Raw genomic sequence first — 15,952 nt, forward strand, 5'->3', positions numbered from 1 at the left:
TCCTTGTGAACATGTACATCCCACTGCTTCATTTTCTCCATCAGCCAAAAGGCCCACTTTGCCTCCAACCCTCACTTGTCCCAGGGAGAATGAGAAATAAGAGCAAAACAAAACCAGGATCCCCACCTTCCCCCCGCTCCCCCCAACCACCAAGGCACTGCAGCCAAGATAGGATGTTGCTTTACCTTAAACCCCTAAGTGGGAGCTGCCCTGGAAGAATCAAGCAGGTACTGTGTGCTTCACACAAGCCAGTCACATTTTCAAAGAAACCCCAAACTGTATTATGCCTTTAAAAATAGAATGGAGACACCTTTATATCATGACAAATCTCCCACATCTGCTAACCCTTAATTCTAAATTACAGCTTTGAAATTGTAAAGCAGTACTACGGCACTTATGCTGATGACCAACAGCAACTCAGATGTGCCCTGCCTTGCAGAAGCCTCACCAACAGAGGCAACTTGCCATCTTTTTTAAAAAGAGCCTTTAAGGCCAGGATTGTATAAGGTTAATTTAAATTCTAGGGAAAAAGGAAGAACGTTTGCATGCCAAGGCAAGTTGCTTCATACATCCCATTAAAAAATAAAAGGCTGCATTAGGAAAACAAGAGATCATTACTGAGTTAAGTACAAAGTACCAAAAAAAAAAATGCACAATTTCATGGGAGAACATTAAACAAGTGAATTCCCTTGAGCTTGTATTTGCTGACCGTGTGTTGCTATATGCCAGTTCCATGTGCTACTGTGTGAATGAGCCTGGACTGGGGATCCTGGGAGTAGGAAGAAATGACATGGCTTCTGCCTTCGAAGGATCTTAACTTGGATCACCATACAATGTAATTCATACTGCAGCTGTCTGCCTTGATTGAGGGAAAGAGTGTTCCAGCCCTTTCCACCCTGGAAGGCAACTCCAGGCAGTTCAACAGTCCTCCCAGTATTACCTCCCTCCCTGCAGGGATATTTAAACAGCAAGAAATATTCTAACGAATCTAGAGATGAATTTGCTTCCCTTTCGGACACACCCAGAACTTTCTTCTCAAATTAAGATGTGTCTTGCACATGGGCAAAGTATAGTCTCCAAATCATTAGCACCTATTTTGGAGGAACTTTACATATAACTAAGCCTTGTTAGCCTCTCTCTTGCTCACAGTGCCTATCCTACATCTGCAAAGTCAGTGTGCAAAACACAGTGCTAAGTCCAGTCTTTGATTATCATAAAAGACGTGACCAAATCAACAAATGCTGATGAGCCAATCCTCTGATAATGGGAACTAAAAGACAGAAAAGCTACATCTGGGCCCAAAACCAAGTCAACCATTTGCATGACAATTTTAAATACAGAGAAAGGTCTAGAAGATGATTTGCTTTGCAGTTATGAAGACATGAATTTTCATTTTGCCTTGGCCACTCATAATTATTTTTTAAAACTAACAAAGAGCAGGCAAGATATGGGCCCATTATAAGAAGGAGAGCAAATATGGAATCAATCTTTGCTGCAAGAGCCCAGAAATTACTGTCTAATAATGAAACAATTTGAAGAGAGAAAAATCTGAAAACATTTAGAGGGACAATGAAATCATAAGCAATAAGGAGAAAGATTTGTGAATATCGAATCCTGCCAAGACCAAAGTCCTCACCCCCCTCCACCACCACTAGGATTTCAAAATAATTTGAAATTATTCCACCTCACATTTGGGAAGCCAACTGATAATGAGAATAGGAAAGAATTACAGCAATCTTTAAATCTAGAAGGGAATTTTGAGAGTATCTAGTATAACTGCCCAATGTAATAGATGAGGAGAGATCCAGAGAGGCTAAGATGTTCATCCTAGTTCAGATTTGTTTCTAGCTGCCCCTGCAGAGTCCTTCCCACTGCCCTGCCCTCTGCTGCAGTTCTCATGCAGGGGTAACAAACCTGAACTGAAATATTTGGGTTATATATATACGGGCAAAATGCAATTCAGATGTTCAGTAGATGTGGATACCTCCCCCCCACCTCCAAAGTTTACAATGTAAAAAAGAAAGAGGCATATTAAGTCTTAGCCCCTGATGGCATCACTGGAGATTGGGCCCTGATATGTTCATTCATTTGGTCACAGCATAAAAGCCAGAGCACTTAATCATTCTTCCAGACCATTAAGCCAGGAGGGTAGCTACCAGCAGGAATTTTCTAGGGTGATGATACATGCCTTTTGCTGAGGACATTTCTTATCTTTCAAAAATTATTTTGGTGACAGAGCCCAAAAGGGTGAAAAACCAGACCACCCTACAGTCCTAAGATGTAAAGAAAGATGTTTTATTGCCACTTGCCATGTATATGTTTTCAACCAGGTATTAATGGAATTATCAAGTATATACCAAAGTAGGCAGAATAGCATAATAAACCACAGTGTACCCATCACCCAGCTTCAGTAATATTAACTCAAGAGTCAATCCTATTTCATCAGTACTTCTACTTATCTCCTCTATCCTCATTATTTTGAAGCCAATTCCAGAGGATATCATGTGACTTCATCTATAAATATTTTAGGGGCACCTGGGTGGCTCAGTTGTTTGGGCATCCTACTCTTGATCTCAGCTGAAGTCTTGATCTCAGGGTCATGAATTCAAGCCCCACATTGGGTTCCACGCTGGACGTGAAGCCTACTTTAAAAAAGAAATAGCAAGTATTTCTAAAAGCTTAGTATTTTAAAACATTGTCATAATGCAGTTATCACACCTAAGTAAATAAACAGGAATTAAATAATATCATGCAATGCCCAGACACTATTCAAATGTCCATGAATTCATGAAATAAGATCTCTTTTGACAGTTTGTTTAAACTGGCAGCAAAATATGGTCATTTTATCTCTTACGTCTCTTTTAATTTACAGTCCCACCACCTCCCCTGCCTTTCTCTACTTGCATCTTATTTGTCAAAGACACCAGGTGGTTTGCCCAGAGTTTCCCACAGTCTGTATTTTACTGAATGAACCCAGTGTATTTCATGGTGGTTAGGACTAGAACTGAGCTGCCCAGTACAGTAGCCACCAGCCACATGGAGCTATTTAAATTTAAGTCAAATTAAAAATGTAGTTTCTCAGTCACGCTAGCCACATTTCAAGCGCTTAGTAGCCACATGTGTCTAAGGACTACCAAATGGGACAGCACAGATATAGAACATTTCCACCATGGCAGAAAACCCTACTGGACGGTACTCCTCTAGAAGCTTATGCGGTATGAGGTAGCTTTGGAGAGGAGAGTGAAATCTCATCCACCTAATCCTTAGCTCACAATTGAGCTTCCACATTGTTGTCACTTTAAACCTCCACATTTGCACACTGAAAATGAAATAAAAATTCAAGGGATCTGGGGCGCCTGGGTGGCTCAGTCGGTTAAGCGGCCGACTTCGGCTCAAGTCATGATCTCGCGGTCCATGAGTTCGAGCCTTGCATTGGGCTCTGTGCTGACCGCTCAGAGCCTGGAGCCTGTTTCAGGTTCTGTGTCTCCCTCTCTCTGACCCTCCCCTGTTCATGCTCTGTCTCTCTCTGTCTCAAAAATAAATAAACATTAAAAAAAAATTTAAAAAAAAAATCAAGGGATCTTGAATTCAAGGGACTTGAAAAGTGTTTTTACACTTTTTCAAATGGTATATTTGCAAGTACTTGTATTCACTTTTGTTACCAACTTTGTTTTGTTTTTAGATTTAACCATGTTGATATATGTTGTTTATTCCTTTCAACAGATCTATAATATTCTATTGTTTACAGATTAAACCAACAGATTAAGTCTATCTATTGTAACGGATTATCTCCTTAACATTTAGACTATTTTCAGTCTTCTGGGCTTCAGGGAACATCCTTGCACATCCTTAGCCTCCCACTACAGATAAGTAAAGGGGCCAGCCTGGACACAGGTTCTCTGGGGCATTGAGCAAGCCCATCTTCAGTGCTAGTGATCAGTGTCCAGCTGCTCACCAATATGATTAGTTGAGTTTACACTCCTACCAACAGTGTACAAGGACCCCCACTTCCTTACAGTACCACCAACATTAGGTAGTTTCAGCTCTGTAATTTTTACTAATATGGGTTCATGCATATGCAGTAAAAATATAAATAAAAGCTTGGAAAAGGAAAGGACTGGAATGGAATTGAGAGGGGAGTCTGACTTAGCTGAATCTATAATATTTTCTTTCTTTAAAAAAAATAATGTATAGGGAGTGCCTGGGTGGCTCAGCATCTGACTTTGGCTCAGGTCATGATCTCATGGTTCATGGGTTCGAGAACCATGTCAGGTTCTGTGGTGACAGCTCAGAGCCTGGAGCCTGCTTCAGATTCTGTGTCTCCCTCTCTCTCTGCCCCTCCCCCACTTGTGCTCTCCCAGTCTCTCAAAAACAAATAAACTGTTAAAAAAATATAATAACGTATAGGGGCACCTGGGTGGCTTAGTCGGTTAAGTGTCCAGCTTCAGCTCATGTCATGATCTCAAGATTCGTGAGTTCAAACCCCATGTTGGGCTCTGTGCTGACAGCTCAGAGCCTGAAGCCTACTTCAGATTCTGTGTCTCCCTCTCTCTCTGCCTCTCCCTGCTCGCACTCTGTCTCCCTCTTTCTCAAAAATAAACAAACATTAAAATATATATGGCAAAAGTTAACATTTATTAAATGTGAACAGTGGGTGCAAAGGAATTGGTTATGATATTTTTAGTAAAGGTATGTTTACATGACTCAGAATTAACTTATTTCATAATCATTTTTTCAGTACAAGGGCTTAATAACATATTATGCAGCATACAATGAATTACTGAATACGGTATTATCTACCAGGTTCCTTTTGTTTGTTTGTTTTTTGTCACTTCATGCTAAAAAGAAAACACTGAGAGAAACAAAACCAATGCTTGTATTTCTCCCAAATGACCTGCAGTTCATGGAGTTTTCCAGTCAATCTTTAGTCAGTCAGATGTTGACAACTAATTTCCCAAATGTTTTACTTTCTACCTATATATGCTGTGTTATATACTACACAGCGTTTTCTTTCCCCCAAAGATGATACAAAGAAAGAGTTAACTTCACATGAAACGTGTACTTGGAATAATGCCAAAGGTTTTGTGGAGTCTTTCTGACTTCTTCTCAATACTCATGAACTTTGTGGACAAGATAGATCACCTGGCTCGGACATGGAGACCTGCTAGCTCCTACTGTCCCTATTTTTGTAGCGGATGCTTTAGAAATCCAAACTTGAACTCCTTTACAGAAGACTCTGACTACAAGGCACAATGATTAGTGTGATTCATCAGTCCAAAAACAATTTTTAAATCCTGTCCATGGACAAGGCACCACGCTATGTTCTGTGAGGGACATAAAGATGGACAAAAATTGATCCCTGCATCTGAGAACTTACAATTGAGCAACGCTTTTCTTTCACAACACTAACTACAAACATTTTATTTTTGTACTCAGAAGCTCACTCTGGCTTTGTTCTATTTTGATCTTTATAACTTATTTTAAAGATTGTTCAGTAGTTATTCATTGCTCAGTAAGTCTTACAATGACCTTGGGCCAAAAGCAGTAACATTTTGACCTGTCCTATGGAACTCAGAGATTCCCACTCCATAAAGCTAGTGGCGTAAATAACTTCAAATAATACCCTCCTGGAGTTCAGTGCCAGCCACAGCATGAAAGAGAAATGGGGTGAAGCAGGGAAAGGAATAAAGTGGGAGTGCCCAAGAATAAGTGAGAATGGTATCCATGTTTTCAGCATTTTTCCCTCATTTCCCTTAATTATTTTTTTTTTAGAGAGAGAGAGAGAGAGAGAGTACACGTGAGCAGGGAAGAGGGGCAAAAGGAGAGGGAGAGAGAATCTTAAGCAGGCTCCATGCTTGGCACAGAGCCCAATGCAGGGGCTAAATCCTACAACCCTTGGATCATGACCTGAGCCAAAATCAAGAGTCAGATGCTCAACCAACTGAGCCACCCAGGTGCCCCCTCTCCTTATTTCCTTAGGACATAGTTGAAAAAACATGGGATAACACAAGAAACTATGATGCTAAAACCATAATACATGGTCCTGTAATGTTTAGTAGGGTCAGCATCTTCTCCATAGGCATCTTTGGGGTTGAGCATCTAGGGTATATCACAGCAGCAGAAAACTAAGTGAGGACACACTTCTTACGTTCATAAAAAGGGAGGGGACGGTGTGAAGATGGGGCAGAAGAGTATGTGTGAGTGCCTGAGTGTGTGTGTGTGTGTGTGTGTGTGTGTGTGTGTGTGTACACATGGACGTACATGCATGCCTGCTTATGAACAGCACAGGGAGAAAGAATAACCTAAAGGAGGAAAGGTCTGCTACGTCTTGAAGCCATTCACACTTTACAGTGTCTGAACGTCAAAACAAAGCAGTTCTGAAGGCTATTTAGCGGTAGCAGTACCTGACTTCTGCAGATTAGAGGTTTGACTCATACAGTACAGGTCCATCTGGCCACCAGGACCTGAAAGGAGCTCTTTACAAACAACACAGCCAAGTAGTGGAATAGTGGGAGTGATTCAGAAACAGCCGGCTGGTTTCCCTTGAGGTTTTCGGAGGATGAATTGGTTAAGAAGGACTTGGTCAACTGGACACTATCAGGCAACTAGACAAGTCTAGAACATTGGCGGAGCGGGAGCCTGGGGGGGGGGGGCGGGAATCAGAGAGATGGTGTCCCAGAAAATAATCCTCCCTCCTGTCAGTAGAGGACGGTTAGAAATAAATAGGCACACTTACATACATGCTCCCTGTGAGGTCAAGGCATCTCTTTTTTGAGGTTGATAGTACATGTGAACGATCCAGATTGCTTGTTATAAAGGACTGTCATTTTTTTTCATTCAACATCTTCTACAAAAAGAAAAGGCATAACCTAATCCTAAATTGAATCACATCAAATGTCAAAGGGCTAAATAAAAAATAAAAGTTATAATAGGAACAGGTAATGGGAATATTGATTCTGACATTCACTCCCAGGGTAGATCTTCCTACATGGAGTAAGCCTGTTTCTAAATCCTAGACATGGGGAACAAGAGCATTCCACAGAATTGTTGTAAACAAGAAACAGTATAAATAGAATTGCTGTGTGCACACAACATAGCCAACCAATGTTGACTTGTACTATTTTCAGTTTCCATCAAGGAAAAGGAAGACTAGATACTGGGTCACATCCATAGCATCGCTCCTCCAGAATCTTCCTGGCCAAATATAATGCCAGTTGTCAGTGCGATAGCTGGGTTCAGGGCAGCTTGCCTCTGGTGCTCAATCTTCTCTCTTCCCCTCCTGCAGCCAGCTCCTCCCTGAAGAAGCGATTCAAGCGGCGGGAGATCGAGGCCATCCAGTGCGAGGTGCGCAAGATGTGCAACTACACGAAGATCCTGTCCACCAAGAAGAACCTGGACCACGTGAACAAGATCCTGAAGGCCAAGCGGCTGCAGAGACAATCAAAGACAGGCAACAACTTCGTCAAGAAGAGGAGAGGGCGTCCTCGAAAGCAGCCCACCCAGTTCGATGAGGACTCCAGAGACCAAATGCCGGTGCTGGAAAAATGCATCGACCTTCCCAGCAAGAGGGGGCAGAAGCCGAGCCTGAGCCCGCTCGTCTTGGAGCCGGCCGCCACCCAAGACACCATCATGGCCACCATCGAGGCGGTCATCCACATGGCCCGGGAGGCGCCGCCCCTGCCCCCGCCCCCGCCGCCGCCCCTCCCGCCCCCGCCGCCGCCGCCGCCGCCCCCGCCCCCGCCCCTGCCCAAGACCCCCAGAGGAGGAGGGAAGAGGAAACACAAACCTCAGCCTCCTGCCCAGCCCCCGCAGCAGCCGCCCCCGCAGCAGCCCCTGCCCCAGGAAGAGGAGGTGAAGGCCAAAAGGCAGAGGAAATCCCGAGGGAGTGAGAGCGATGGCCTTCCCTAGGGTGGGTCTGGGCGTCTGAACCTGGGGCTGGGGGAACTGACACTTGGAAGTGCAGTGAGCCGGGGTGGGGGCGGAATCCCACGCTGCAGGGACACCGATGCCCTTCTCTCCAGAAGCTGGGCAGGCAGAATCGCGCCCGATGACGGGGTTGAGCCATCCGTAGCTCTTGGGAAAGCAAAGCAGGGGGACGCCTTCAACAGAAGCTGGTCTGTGCTTTACAGCAGTTCCAAACCAAGCGGCACTTCAGTATGGCTAGATCCTTTGCAGGCGAGAAGACCCATCGAGGAGGAGAAAGCCGGTGGTGGTGCTCTTTGACAGCCACCGGGCCTCCTGCATCCAAGGTGCGCCTTTGATTCCATTGCATTTGCTGGCCAGGAAAATTGAAAGGGAAGCACCCTCAATTAGGAAACATTCCAAGGGGAGAAAAGCTGCAAATTTCTCAACTGGCTTTGTTGTAACCCATTTCCATTTAATTGGTTTTTACTTTTATTTTGGTTTTTCCAAGCTTGGCTAGGCTTTGGGGCACCAACATCATCTTCAGGTGACCTGAATCTTTCCATTAACCATACAGTTTCTCAGATGGATTCGTCATCAGAAGGTGGAATTCTAGTGATAGGCAACCTTAGACATGGATTCATATTCTTCTGTATGCCTCCGCTATATCACACACTGATACTTAGCGTAGTCTGTTCCTACCTTTCCTTTGCCCATTGTACTTCCATATACCTTTTCATTAACTTACTTGCTGCCTTCTTTTCCTTGGTACACACCTAAATAATGTAAACTTTATGTGTGTTGTAATGTTCACCCTTGGCATGCTGTCCCAAGGAACTTGGCTTCGAATCCCAATCATTGTGAAACAGATAACTCAGTATTGATAGAGCCTTTTTAATAAGTGATTTAGAGCAGCCAAGGATATGTTGGCCGGGGTGTCAATCAGGTTATTTTTATACTTAAAACATATCAGCAGAGAATAGGCAGAACAGAACGGTTTTAATAACCCACAGCAAATGGAATAACTGACAAATCACCAAAAATTGAAACCCCAGACCCACCAGAAAGACAAATGTCTGGCAATGCCTTGGTATGTGAACCTTCATACAAGTAGCTATCATAGATTGTTGGAAAAAAAAAAAAAAGAAACAAAAAGACAATAGAATAAGTCCATTATCTCTTGATAATTGTTTCTTAAAAGCAAATGGGAGTAAGTGTTCTTATCTGAAGAAAAAAAAAAAAAAAGAAAGAAAAGAAAATGCTCAAAGGGTATCACCACTCCAATTGTATCAAGCCACCTTGGACAAAGTATCCAAATTGTGGTTGCCTTAATAAACTAAAACATTTTTGTACATAATGTAATTATAAATCTATCAGTCTGCATGGATGCAAACTGTGTGTGACAAATCGTCTTTTAAATGGTCAATTTCAACTGTACATTTCTCATCCAAGTTGTACTCTAGCCATTGGTTTAGCGTGGACAAATATTCCATCTCTATCACCCATTTCCACAGCTCAAGTAAAACATGTTAAGAAGACTCAGAATGAATATGAAGTTACTCCATTGCCGTAGATGTTTTCTAAAAGTCAGATGTGGAAATTTCAAATAAGTATTTTCAATTTTCTCCCTTCCTCCTCCCCTTACCTTCCCCAAGACATCAAACACCTGGCATGGTAGATTATAAAAAGAGAGACACTGAGAGACAGAATTCAATTTTCTAATGGGAATTAGAATATCTGGTTTACCTCCAAATTAAGTTTCTTTACAGGAAGTTGGGACTGGCTGGAAATTGTATTATCACTTCAAAACACAACACTATTTCCTTAGAGAGAGATGGATTTTTGCTGGGAACACAGGAGAATAAGGGATGGGGTATCTATGGGAGTAAATTTAAAAATCCCAAGTTAATATGCTTGCCAACATCACTGCTCTGTCATGGCACCAACAATGGTTGAAATTACCCACAGAGTCATCCTATTCTGCACTGTCACCTTGGACTTAACATCATTTGCTACCCACTAGGTCAGTCACATTTAATCCTAGCAATATGTAAGTTTAAAGGAATGCATCCTCCTGTTCTTTAAAGCTTATATCATAGCTACTCCGTTTGTGACCTAGGTGGACCTTTGGCATTTCACAGAAGTGGAACAGCAAAATCAAACCAGCCACTTTCAATCTGTCATTCCCAAGCCATGTCTGAGTGGTTCCAAAGTCACCGGAGAGGAAGATTTAAATTAGCCCCGTTCACCCCACCATGGCTATGAAAGAGCAACCATTTTCATTCCAATTAAACCATAAAGGGGTTTCTCTCCTGCCAGACTTTGAAAATCATTTCCTTCATTCTTTCTTTTGCCCCTCTTCCTTCTGGTGTTGTACCATTTACCCAAACAGGTCTGTGAGTAGACTCAGTCTTCCTGCAGAAGAGAATGAGCTGGCACTCTCTAAGCTTCTTAAAGAAGGACCCAAACTCTAATTGACATTAACTTCTAGTTGGAGAGAAATGTCAAATAACTTAAGGATACATTAGAATTTCCAAACCAGCGTAAGGTATTCCAGGAGGGATATAGCAGGGTTGTAACTACATAAATTCAGTTCTACAGTTGCCATGTGACTTAAATGCAAATCCTCTACATTTATGACCCTAAGAATAGATTAGAAAACCACAGAGGACCCAAACTGAGACATGCTAAATAGCCATTGGAAGGTGGAAGCTAGTCCAGGCACGGTACAGCTTCCTCTCTCCCCTGCCCAGCTCCCCACTCAGTATCATGTTACTTTTTTTTTTTTCTTATACTTTCCATTAACTTAACTCATCTCATTGGTACAACCATTTTCTTATTTTCTAAGTAACCCCTTTCCATTAGTCTCTCCTCTTCTGTCCTGGCTCAACACTGGGCCAGCCTAGTTTCACCTCATTGGATGCAGAACCAGGATGAGAACTCAGCAATCTTGACCCGGACTGAGGAGTCTCTAGCCAGCCAACACTGCCTTCTGGAGGCTGCATTTTTGTTTAGAGAAGATGTCATTTGGTATGCATGGGACTCCATAAACACCTCCAGCAATTATTTCATAAAGAAATCTCTTGGTTCTTTGTTTTTGTTTTTATGGAATACTTTCCTTCAGCAAGCAGGCATGAACCCACTTACAGGGAATCTGATTAGAGGTGAGCAAAGGATGAAATCGAGATGTAAAAGCCTCCTTGAAGGTGATGATGGGTCTCTGATCCACTTCCTAAGTGGCTGAGGAGCCACTTGCTTTTCAACCCCTCATCTCATGTGAAAGAGAAGTTTAACTTCCTCTAATAGCATGGCTCTGGCTACAACCCAAGGAAGACAGGTCAAAAGAAAGGAGAGCATGTCAGGAGCTGGTTTGTGACTTGGCAGGACCGGGACTCAACAGCCACTGACAGCCCAGAGTAGGTGACTAAGGGCTGACAGAGGATTAGCATGTTAACTTGGCTGCTGTTCGGAGTGGGAGGCCATGTTGGATGGCAGTCGGAATTTGTGTTCTGCACAGTGCTGGCTCTATAAATATGATAAGCAAGTGGTGACAGAATTATAGTATAAGGTGATGTACTACATGCACATCATAAAGGATTTGGTTTTAGTACTTTAGTAGAAAATCCCACTCCTACAGCTTATTACCCAACAATATTCAGATAATGAGTTTTTGGAGAATATTTTTTCCCTACCACTAGGAAGATTTACCTGGGAACTGTCTAAAGTCTATACATATATTTCCAAAGCCTTTAAATGCCAACTGTAGCATGGAGAGAGACGGGGTGGCAGAAGCCGAAATGCCTCAAAAGCCATTTAGGTGTTACATTGCAGGATTTTCAGTCTTCTCATTATGTAAAAGTAGATAAATATAGACATTATTCTCAACACTACCCTATAGTATCACAATGGTCCAAATGCCAGAGCTTACAGATAATGTCATCACAGTGCCTAGAAACTCGAACTGTAATATACCGTAGCATTTTCTTGGTGTTTTTTAAAGTTTCTTTCCACAATACAAGGCTCCCTCTGCCTCTTGTTTCTTGGAGAGTTTGCCCCACTAATGAGTCTTCCTTCTGGTGGGACTCAGTCATTTGGGGAACAGTCTTAGAAGCACATATCAACCAAGGAAGAAACTTCCTGGATATCTATTGCCCACTTCCCCAGGTATAATAAACACTAAAGGGGGGAAAAATTGAAAAGAGCTGCCACTGGTCAACACAGAAGGGCAGTTCCAACCTAGGTTGGTGTCTTTCTTTTTCTTCCTTTTTTAAAAAATCTATTTCTTAAATAATAATAAATGCACATGATGTGTTAAATATGTATATATATATTTCAAAAGAAAAAATGGGGCACAAGATTGTCTTACAAGTCGTGCTGGCTAATTTTTAGTTTGTATTCATAAGTGGTTTTTAAAAGCCTTTTTTAAAGTGTAATTTGCATGTTCTACTTTGATTGTATGTAAACATATTTTAGAACAAAAAATGTATTTGTATTTTATTGAATATAGAGGCAAGAAAATTGTACATTGTTTGAAATGTTCTTTTTGTAACAGTTTTTATTCATAAAGCATTTTTGTACATTTAAAATGAACACGGACTTGCTGTTATTTGAGGCGTAGATACATCTGGCATGCTTTACTGTCATGCTCCTCCATGGTCTTAGATGTTGGGTTTTAAACATTTTTTCTAAAAGAAAGCTCAGTCTTTTTCGCTACCAGATCAGGTTAGCACAGTATAGAGCACTTAACTATTAAAGAAAAAAAAAAAGTTAATCCTATTCATATGTTATTCATTGTGTGAAATTAAAGACATTCAATTCAGTCTAACATGAGTTGTGAATTCTTTTGTTTTATTTTCCATCTGGTTCACATCACTAAGGAGTTTAATAGTATTTGGGGGGTCTTTGCTCACACCAACTGGATATAGAATCATTGAGAAAATTCTAACCAAACTTCTGCCTTTTGTAGGAATCTGGGAAGTACATCTTGGGCAAGATTTGAGTCTGATTTACTGGGTTACTGTTCAGAATATATTACACCTGGATGTAAAGCCAAGGGCTAGATTCAAAGAACCAGTCAGACCTCTGCTGAAAGCAATCAAAGTATGTTGGATAATGTTGGAGACCCATCCTGTCCTAAATTTTTACAACATTATGGATGGGGATTAAGCTTTCTTACTAAATATCCCATGATGTCAGATATCTCAAGGATAGATCCCCGGCTGGATTTAAAGTTTGGAGTGATAGGAAAGGGCACTTAATCAACCGTAGACAGTTATGGATCACCTAGCCAAAGTCTACCAGTCTGAACAAGACCCTGAGGACAAGGGCCAGGAGTAAGAAGTCCTTGCTCTGGAGGAATGTACAAGGCCTGTGTTTGAAAAATGAGCTAGCAGTTTTGAATGTGGCAAGTGGTAAGAGTGATGGGGGCTCCGAAAAAGCGAGGAGCCCCCACGCTGGCACTTTCTTCTCTTCCCACTCTGTTCCAATTTTGCTTTTAGAGTCAAGTTGGTTTATAAAGCCCTTTTAAAGTATAATTTGCACATTGTACACTGAGAATATGTAAACATACATATATTTATGTATTTTTCACTCTCTTTCTTTATGCAGTCTTCCAGAGCACTTCTTTCAAAATCCAACAAGGTATGTAGGAAGTGTCAGGAGCAGCTCTCATCCCTATCAATCCGTCCCGCCGTAACATTTATTAGGACTTTCGGTATGTGGAGCACCCACAGTGGAATAACGGAAGTCTGGTGGAATGAATGGAAGTCTTCAGGAGTAGATTATTAGGGAAGCCTCAGGATGGTCAGAGCACTAGTGCTTTGGGTAGCCTCCTGAGACTCAGAGAATTTAGTCAGCACTTCTAACAAAGTAGAATTTGCCCTCTTTTCCCTCTCTGCCAACTATCTTGCACTGAACCAGGAAAATTTAAAGCATTATACAGTCCTCTTTCTAACTCGGGTTCATTAGGCTGGTGGTATTTCTGAAATCAGCAATGACTTCCCAGAGTGCCCCTAATCTCTTCCCGCCAGCAGGGACAAAGCAGTTGCCTTGGAATGGATTGGCCCATCTTTGGGGGTTTTAATCAGCCCACAGAATAGCAATGTGCTGACAATGATTCTTGGGAAAGTCAGATGTGTTCACACATGGGGCTGGTATGAACCTCAGTCTACAAATAGATGGGTGGAAGGAATATACATTTTTAAATTTCTCTGCAGCTCAACATTATTAATTTTTAAGCCCCCATTCCACCAGCATGGCAGAACCTTAGTTACAGACCTAAGGGTCCCTCTTCTAACCTAGAGGGAAAGAAAGGAACGGTCGCTATGAAAACCTTGCTCCAACTTCCTTCCAAATTGTTTCTCTGTGCCCCAAGTTCTTTCTATTTTCCTAGTTTCCAGGCATTTGAAACTGAAAAGCCAGGGAAAAAAAGTCTTTTTAATTTTGGTCTCCCCTTTGCTTTCTGCTGTCAGATACATGCCCTGAGGGAATGAGCACAAACCAGCCTAGTTGCCTGTATGGGGGGAGGACACCAGTAGCAGAGCGAGGATATTGGAAATCAGTTACGACTTCAAAAAATTTAACCTGTCACACACGTGATCGGGAGTGAGGACAATGGGATATGAAAAGCTAAAGGATTTGCCCAAGGTCATAGAAAGCTCTTTATAGGTCATATGAGATAATGACTGGGTGTGAAAGGGATTGAGAAGGAGGCAGACAGTGGTGTGCACCTCCATTGTTACTACTAATGCTTTCACTTTTATGGGAAAAGCCCGTATCTGGGGTTTTAATTGTTAGACGGTGGTGGTGGTACACTTCCCTAAAGTGTCACAAGGGCTTTTGTTTACAGAATTAATTAAAGAGAAGACTAGTTCAAAGTGTAATTGACATTTATATCTGCTAAAATTGGAAAGTAACAAATTAGAAATAGTAAAACCTCAAAAGAGTTAGAAATCACACATATTCTTTTCATTATTAAGCTTGATATTTTAAAATGTATTCTGCTTTTAGTGAATAGAGCAGTAACATAAGAGTCAAGAGACCTGGGACGTATTTCTGCTTGGTCACTAAAGAATTTTATGCCCAGGTGCAAAACTTATTGGCATTTCACTTGCTTACTCTCAAATGGGAGGTTAAACTATCAAGGACATCTGCAGTGCCTTCCAAGTCTAAAATCTCCAATGCTGTCATTTTGTGCCTTCCAAACAGCTCCCACCTTTATTTTCCATTTTTACCCCCACCATTGTGTAATGGTCATATGTCGGGGTCATCACCTCAACATAGTCTATTCTAGGCTAATCTCATTGAAGGGCATGAGGTATCAAAGAAATTAGTGGGGAAAAAAAGTAGAATCATGAGGACATATAATCACGTTTTTTTCTTCCTTTCTTCCGTAATTCCTTCCCTATACACAGTGCCAAGCATCAAAAATGTAAGGATGAGCAAGGAAGACAAGGTCTCGCTGAACTTTATTTAAGCAAATCCTGATCGTGAACTTCCTGCTCCCATTCTCTGCCTGTCCAACTTCCCGACTTTTTATTTATTTTTATTCCTTTCTAAATAAAATTCAAGTTAGTTAACATACGGTGTAGTCTTGGCTTCAGGAGTAGAACCCAGTGATTCATCTCTTTCCTTGTCTTTTAAAGTTCAATTGAAACCACACCTCCTCTGGGAAGTCTCATGGCCACAAACTGTAAAACCACTCTTTGGGTTACTGTTCTTAATAATATCGAATGTGACAGAGTATAATCCTCAGCCAGGGCTGCCATGTCAGGTTGGGCAGGTTGTTCCCTGCACAAGCAGACCTGGCTGAGAAAGGAAGTGGGGGCTGAAATCCATCCTGCACATTCCTTGTCAAGCTGTGCACCCTCGGTGTGGCATCTGCACCCCAGATCGACATCTCCTTCTCATTCTCACAAAAGTGATTTTGTGAAAACAAAAACTTAAAAAGAAATTCAAGCTCTGTATATCTCTGGAAGGTAGACATGATCTCTGTTGCTCCTTCTCAGACCATCTATGCTGCCCTTGCCCCTGAGACCCCCAAGACCAGTCT

The 15,952-nt window shown here is 41.8% G+C and overlaps 1 protein-coding gene across 5 annotated transcripts in view; it reads left to right on the forward strand.

Annotated features, from left to right (window-relative positions):
* SETBP1 (SET binding protein 1) overlaps window positions 1-12,727 on the forward strand; it is a 376,888-nt gene extending 364,161 nt beyond the window's left edge. For all 5 annotated transcript variants that reach the window (XM_045042180.1, XM_011288024.4, XM_045042182.1 and 2 more), the window contains one exon: window positions 7,286-12,727. In XM_045042180.1, the coding sequence (XP_044898115.1) occupies window positions 7,286-7,908 (623 nt within the window). In that variant the 3' untranslated portion in view covers window positions 7,909-12,727. The remainder of the gene's footprint in view (window positions 1-7,285) is intronic.
* Window positions 12,728-15,952: the final 3,225 nt, after the last annotated feature.

This window comes from Felis catus, chromosome D3 (assembly GCF_018350175.1).
Source record: "Felis catus isolate Fca126 chromosome D3, F.catus_Fca126_mat1.0, whole genome shotgun sequence".
NCBI lineage: Eukaryota > Metazoa > Chordata > Mammalia > Carnivora > Felidae > Felis > Felis catus.